The sequence below is a fragment of the Triticum aestivum genome, chromosome 3A (assembly GCF_018294505.1).
Source record: "Triticum aestivum cultivar Chinese Spring chromosome 3A, IWGSC CS RefSeq v2.1, whole genome shotgun sequence".
Lineage (NCBI taxonomy): Eukaryota > Viridiplantae > Streptophyta > Magnoliopsida > Poales > Poaceae > Triticum > Triticum aestivum.
The window spans coordinates 737,301,405-737,308,186 of NC_057800.1; the positions used below are offsets into that span (position 1 = coordinate 737,301,405).

At 44.2% G+C, this 6,782-nt stretch overlaps 1 protein-coding gene across 1 annotated transcript; it reads right to left on the minus strand.

Moving 5' to 3' along the window:
- Nucleotides 1-900: 900 nt before the first annotated feature.
- On the minus strand, nt 901-2,895 carry LOC123063622 (uncharacterized). The gene is made up of 2 exons (XM_044487496.1): nt 2,302-2,895; nt 901-2,210 (listed from the first exon to the last, which is right to left on the minus strand). The coding sequence occupies exon 2, from the start codon at nt 2,030-2,032 to the stop codon at nt 1,085-1,087; it is 948 nt and encodes a 315-aa protein (XP_044343431.1). The 5' UTR covers nt 2,033-2,210; nt 2,302-2,895; the 3' UTR covers nt 901-1,084.
- Nucleotides 2,896-6,782: the final 3,887 nt, after the last annotated feature.

Sequence of the window (6,782 nt, forward strand, 5' to 3'; positions counted from 1 at the left end):
CTCTTCGTTTCTACACCTGCCAGGAAGTGAGAATTTAGAAAAGCTCTAGCAAATAGACCATGTAATATTCTGATGGACTAAGTTTCACATTGATGTAGAACTCAAAGTTTAAATAGCCTAAATGGTCAATGCACAATACCAACCAAACAGAACAGCCTACTACTTCTACCTAATCAATGTTGTTATATGCCACAATATGTTCATATATATAGATAAAAATAAATTACGTGGTTTATATCATGTCAGACATAAATAGTTAAATACACACCATTTGGCAGATGCCTTGCTAAGCTGAATATATAACAGCAACAAGAATATATAGTGTACTATCTTAAGTTTATTTCAATTTCAGAGATCTTTGACAAATTACACCAGCAACCAAACCTCAGGGTGTGTGTTGGATGATGAAAATGGTGAAACATTCATTATAACGGAAGAGCTCGGAGCACACTAGGAACAAAAATATATTTATTACCAACAACTTCCACAATTTCACAGTTGAGCAGGACAACGGAATGAACAGGGAAATCAAGCACCATACAAAACCAAGAGTATGTCATGTGGAGCACACATGAATATTTATCTCTGAGAAGGAAAGGAAATGATGTGCAGTAATTGCAAGAAAACATAGTCAAGTTTAACCTAATAGAGTCAAGTGACAATCACCCCTAACCTGGCCACAGAAATCACCAAGACAACAAAATTACTAATCTCTACTAACGACATAAACTTAATCGCGCATCTGTGACGAGGACCAGGTTAGGGATCTAATCGAGGACAAATAAGGTGGAAAGGAGTCAATTACCAGAAAATTCATTCCCTTGTAGATGTCATATATTTATCGTAAAGCGCAAGGTTTGCCTTCAACTAAGCATCTTCCTGGAATCTCACAATGTCACATATTCCATCAAAGAGAATAGGTTACTTTCAACAGAGATTTCCATCAAATATGGATGTACTGCAAGAGACTGCAGTGCACACACTTCTTTTCTGGTCTAGATACATGCACTCAAACACTACCTAAACTAAATTGGGATAAAAGAGTACACATTGCATATACATGCCTGCTAAATATTAACTCTAGCTATAATACAGCATTTGCTAAGGATAGACAGTCAGCAAGAGTATGAGGCCGTGCCACCAAGCCACCGCTGTATGTGCTGGGGCGTTCTATGCTTCCATCTGCCAGATGAAATGCTCCAACTTCTAACCGCTCTCTCTCGCCAACATCAATGCTCAAGTAGATGGTGTCGGCGCTTATGGAGCCAGTGGGGAAAGCCTCTAGAGAGATTGAAAGAGAGCAATGCATGCCAATGAACACTGCACGCCCTGCGTCACCGCCAAAGCTATTGGCCAGAAATAGTGTCCTGGTGTCCAAATCCACTCGATATGTGTCATACCAAGAACCTGATTTATTATCTGCTGTCAATCCCCTTCGACGGTGCACCAGCATCAGCTCCCCACAATTGTTGATGAGGTGCACACTATCAGCAATCCGCGAGACACGCATGTCTTCCATCTTGGCAGCCACCTCCAGCCGTGGTGGCTGATCTGCGCCGATTTTGAGTACCAAGACACCATCGTCACTAACGCAGTAGAAGCTGCCTTCAAACAATAAGGGTGCCACTGTGATGCCATCACTGTTGTATTTTAGCAAAGTCCAGTGGTCGTCGCCGGGCTTGGCCGTGCCAAGCAGTTGGAGCATGTCGAAGCAGAGGACGAATGTAGAATCATCACTGGCAATACCAGAGCCCCACGCAATAAAATCCATGTCGTCACTATCTTCGTCAAACATACCATGGTCCTCAGAGGGCAGCAGCGTGGTGAGCGGAGGGAGCTTTGTGAGGTGGCGGGTGAGCGGGTTGAGGAGGCGGACATGGTTGCGGTCGTGGAGAAGAACAAGAAGGCCCTCGGGGGTGACTGCGAGCAGCTCATGGTCATGGAGCTCTGCTATGCAGACCTTTACACACTCGCCGGTGGATGTGTTGAGGAAGCAGCGGCTTTCCGGCGCCACGAGTTCGTCCCGGAGCATGGTCCACCGCCGGGGATGGAACCGGCGGTCCAGACCACCATGGGCGCGTGGGTCAACAGAGCAACGTCGCCATGGGCAGCAAACGGCACGGAAGCGGAGGTAGTCGGCAACATCATAGGCAAGGACGAGCTCAGCAATCAGCCCCAACGGGCCATCGTCAAGATTAGCCCAGTCCCTCCTGCAAAGGGGAACAAATCAGATCGGAATCGTAATCGTAATCATCATGACCGTAATAAAGAAAAGAAGAGAAACGGGTGCTTTTGACTTACCAGTTATTATCAGGAAGAGCAGGGCGGCAGCGGGGCTGTGTGGTGCGCGCGCGCTTCGGCCCCCAATGACTGGGGGGCTGGCTGGAGCAAGGGCGCCGGAGGAGCCTCTGACGTTTCTTTGGCTCCGAAGCCAAATGGCTGGTCTTGATCTGGATCTGGATCTGAGGGCCGGGGGGAGGAAATGGAAGTGATCCGCCAGGGTGCTCATCTTCGCTGGTACTGAGCGCCGCCGCCGCAGCCGTGCGTGCGCTCTTCCTCCCCAAGGGGGGGGGTGGCTGGAGGAGCAAGGTCGCACGGCATGGTGAGGTCGCTTTCTTCCTCGTCCTCGCTTTGTAATATGAGCATGTGGTCTCCTTTTATTGGATTCGGGAGAAGCCCGGGAGGAGGAGGTGGTGGTCTTCACCCGACGGGAGCGACGAGGGGGGAGAGGAGCATCAGATCGGCCGGCGGCGGTGGATTCCATCCAGACGGGGAAGGAGAAGATGAGGGTTTCCGCCCGAAATGGTGGGTGGGAGAGGTACTAATGGGGCTTCTTCTCCAGCCTTTTTTTTTTTTGAACTGAGATACGGCCTCGAAAGCCTTTTGGTTGGATGGGCTTTGTGTGTTGTCGTGCAGACCAGCCCTGCCCTGGTATATATATAACCACTGGTTTCGTGTGCCGACCGGTGGTCGGAGTTTGCACGTGTCTTTTTCCGAGTCCGCCTAGAAATCTTCTTGAAAAATTCATATCCTGCGCCTAAAAATCATATCAAAAAATCCCTTGACAACATCCATATCTGAGAGCAACAAGGGTGAATCCCGAAATCATTAATTAATAAAGAAAGTACTTTTCACACTTGTCACAATCTAAGAGTTTTTCCAATTTTTTCATCGATTCGTTTATTCAAAACGTTTTTATATCTCATAAACCGTGCTTCCAAATCTCGAACCGTTTTCACCGCTATATTCCTCGCGTCAAGATCTTCAATACTAGATCTAATGTTGATATATTTCAACAAACTTTGTTCTCACAAAAAAACGGACAAAGAAAATAGAACCAAAAGCACGGTTTTTCCCCTTTCGGAAAGGCATGCATTTTTTTTCCTTTTCCAACACGCACGGCCGTGGAAGAAAATTCGTAACTTCACAATAAGTAAATCTGTATTTCCCATGCAAGGAAAAATAGAAATAAAATGTGCTCTTTCCTTTTCTAGAGGCACGATCGTGCCTCTTGCGGAAGCAAATCTGTGCCTCCACGAGAAATAAATATGTGCCTCTCACGGAAGGAGAAAAAAAAGAAAAACACGTTTTTTTTCTTCCTGAGAGGCGCGACCGTGCCTGCATCCACGAGAAGTAAATCTCTACCTCTTGCGGAAGTTAAAAAAAGTGTGTTTCCCCTTTTCAAGAAGCATGATCGTGCCTCTTGCGGAAGCAAATCCGTGCCTCCACGAGAAATAAATATGTGCCTCTCACGGAAGGAGAAAAAAAAGAAAAACACATTTTTTTCCTTCCTGAGAGGCGTGACCGTGCCTGCATCCATGAGAAGTAAATCTCTACCTCTTGCGGAAGTTAAAAAAAAGCGTGTTTTTCCCTTTTCAAGAGGCATGATCGTGCCTCTTGCGGAAGCAAACCCGTGCCTCCACGAGAAATAAATTTGTGCCTCTCACGGAAGGAGAAAAAAAAAGAAAAACACATTTTTTTCCTTCCTGAAAGGCGTGACCGTGCCTGCATCCATGAGAAGTAAATCTCTACCTCTTGCGGAAGTTAAAAAAAGCGTGTTTTTCCCTTTTCAAGAGGCATGATCGTACCTCTTGCGGAAGCAAATCCGTACCTCCACGAAAAATAAATTTGTGCCTCTCACGGAAGGAGAAAAAAGGAAAAACACGTTTTTTTCCTTCCTGAGAGGCGCGACCGTGATTGCATCCACAAGAAGTAAATCTCTACCTCTTGCGGAAGTTAAAAAAAGCGTGTTTTTTTCCTTTTCAAGAGGCACGGGCGTGCCTCTTGCGGAAGCAAATCCGTGTATCCACGAGAAATAAATTTGTGCCTCTAACGGAAGGAGAGAAAAAAGGAAAACATATTTTTTTTCCTTCCTGAGAGGCGCGACCGTGACTGCATCCACAAGAAGTAAATCTCTACCTCTTGCAGAAGTTAAAAAAAGCGTGTTTTTTCCTTTTCAAGAGGCACGGTCGTGCCTCTTGCGGAAGCAAATTCGTGCATCCACGAGAAATAAATTTGTGCCTCTGACGGAAGGAGAAAAAAAGAAAACACATTTTTCCCTCTTGCGGAAGTTAAAAAAGGCGTTTTTTTTTCTTTTTCGAGAGGCACGATCGTGTCTCTTGCGGAAGCAAATCCGTGCCTCCACGAGAAATAAATTTGTGCCTCTCACGGAAGGAAAATAAAAAGAAAAACACATTTTTTTTCCTTCCTGAGAGGCGCGACCGTGCCTGCATCCACGAGAAGTAAATCTCTACCTCTTGCGGAAGTTAAAAAAAAGCGTGTTTTCCCCTTTTCAAGAGGCATGATCGTGCCTCTTCGGAAGCAAATCTGTGGCTCCACGAGAAATAAATTTGTGCCTCTCACGGAAGGAGAAAAAAAGGAAAACACATTTTTTTCCTTCCTGAGAGGCGCGACCGTGACTGCATACACAAGAAGTAAATCTCTACCTCTTGCGGAAGTTAAAAAAAAAGCGTGTCTTTTTCCTTTTCAAGAGGCACGGTCGTGCCTCTTGCGGAAGCAAATCCGTGCATCCACGAGAAATAAATTTGTGCCTCTGACGGAAGGAGAAAAAAAGGGAAACACATTTTTTGCCTCTTGCGGAAGTTTAAAAAAGCGTTTTTTTTCTTTTTCGAGAGGCATGAGAAATAAATTTGTGCCTCTCACGGAAGGAGAAAAAAAGAAAAACACATTTTTTTTTCCTTTCTGAGAGGCGTGACTGTGCCTGCATCCACGAGAAGTAAATCTCTACCTCTTGCGGAAGTTAAAAAAAGCGTTTTTTTTTTCGAGAGGCACGACAGTGTCTCTTGCTGAAGTTAAAAAACGCATATTTTTTCCTTTTTCGAGGGTCACGACAATGCCTCTCGCAAAAGAAAAAAAACGCATTTTTTCTTTCCGTCGCAAAAGCAAATCCGTGCTTCCACGAGAAATAAATCTGTGCCTCTTGTCGTGTCCCTCGGAAAAGGAAAAAAACATGTGTGTTTTATTCCTTAAAACGAATTTTTATCTTTCCGTCGCGAAACCAAATCCGTGCGTCCAAAAGAAGTAAATCTATGCATCTAGTGGATTTTGTGCAATTTTGATATTTAGATTTAAACCGGGGGAAACAGGAAAGCCGGAAAAATCTTTTAAAAGCCCATTACACTGGGCGACCCCTCTCTCTTCCGTGCTGGCTGGCCCATCTACTTTTATCTGTTTTTGAAGAAAACAGGAAAAGAGCGCTCCTCCTGTAGCCATTTCACATGACGTGCTTTATTGCTTATTTTTCGGTCTTTTCCTCTGTCTTCTTTTCTTTTCTTTTCTTTTTTCTTCTTCTTGTTTCTCAGTTTCTTTTTTCTTTTCTTCATTAGAATGCGTGATTTTCCCCCAAAAATCAATGAACTTTTTTCAAGTCCGTGAAATTTTCTTCAAAGTCGATGATATTTTTTCAAATTTGATGAACTTTTTCAAAATTGATGAACTTTTGTCAAGTTTGATAAAAAATTTGAAATTGATGAACTTTTTTTGAAAATCAATGAACTTTTTTTCAAATTTGATGAACTTCTCTTAAAATCAATGAATTTTATCAATTTCGTGAACTTTTTTTAAAGTCTGCGAACTTTTCTGAAAATCGATGAATTTTTCTGATTTTTTGCAAGCAAAATTCTCATTTTTTTCGTAATCTTTGTAAAAGTCAACTGTTGACCGGTCACGACCGTCAAATGCGATCGACCGAGACCACTCCACTTTTCCTCGTGAACGAACGATCGGTAGCTCGCCTTCTTGGGCCGACCCACGAGCGGGCTTGTGTGAGCGCCAGGGACTTGTTGGGCAATTCACACAATTAAGCACCTTGTACCGGATATGTGGGCCGGCCCACTCCAAATTTATAGAATTGTTTCGGTTAGTTTTGTTGTTGTTACTTACTCGCAAAAAAAGGTTTTCTTGTAGTTACCGAATGGACTTGTTTCAACATGTGGTGCTGATGCAAACACTACCTCTCTTAATATCATTGCCTCAAAATCTGGACGTCGATAACAACCGACCGTTCGGTCTGCGAGCACCCCAGACCGAACGTTTCGTTCGTGATGGAAGGGGCATCGATCGAACAACTTGTTTGTTCGGGAGGAGAACGCCCCAGCCCGAACGCCTCACCCACCTGGCCCTACAGGCCTTTTTCCTGTGAAAAGAAAAACAAAAAATAAAGCCCGTGTCTAACTAGTAAAAAGCCCAGTTTTTCTGTGACTAATAAACACTGGTCTTTTGCACGACAAAATTGTCATGGACTTTTGCCATTCTTTGAAAGA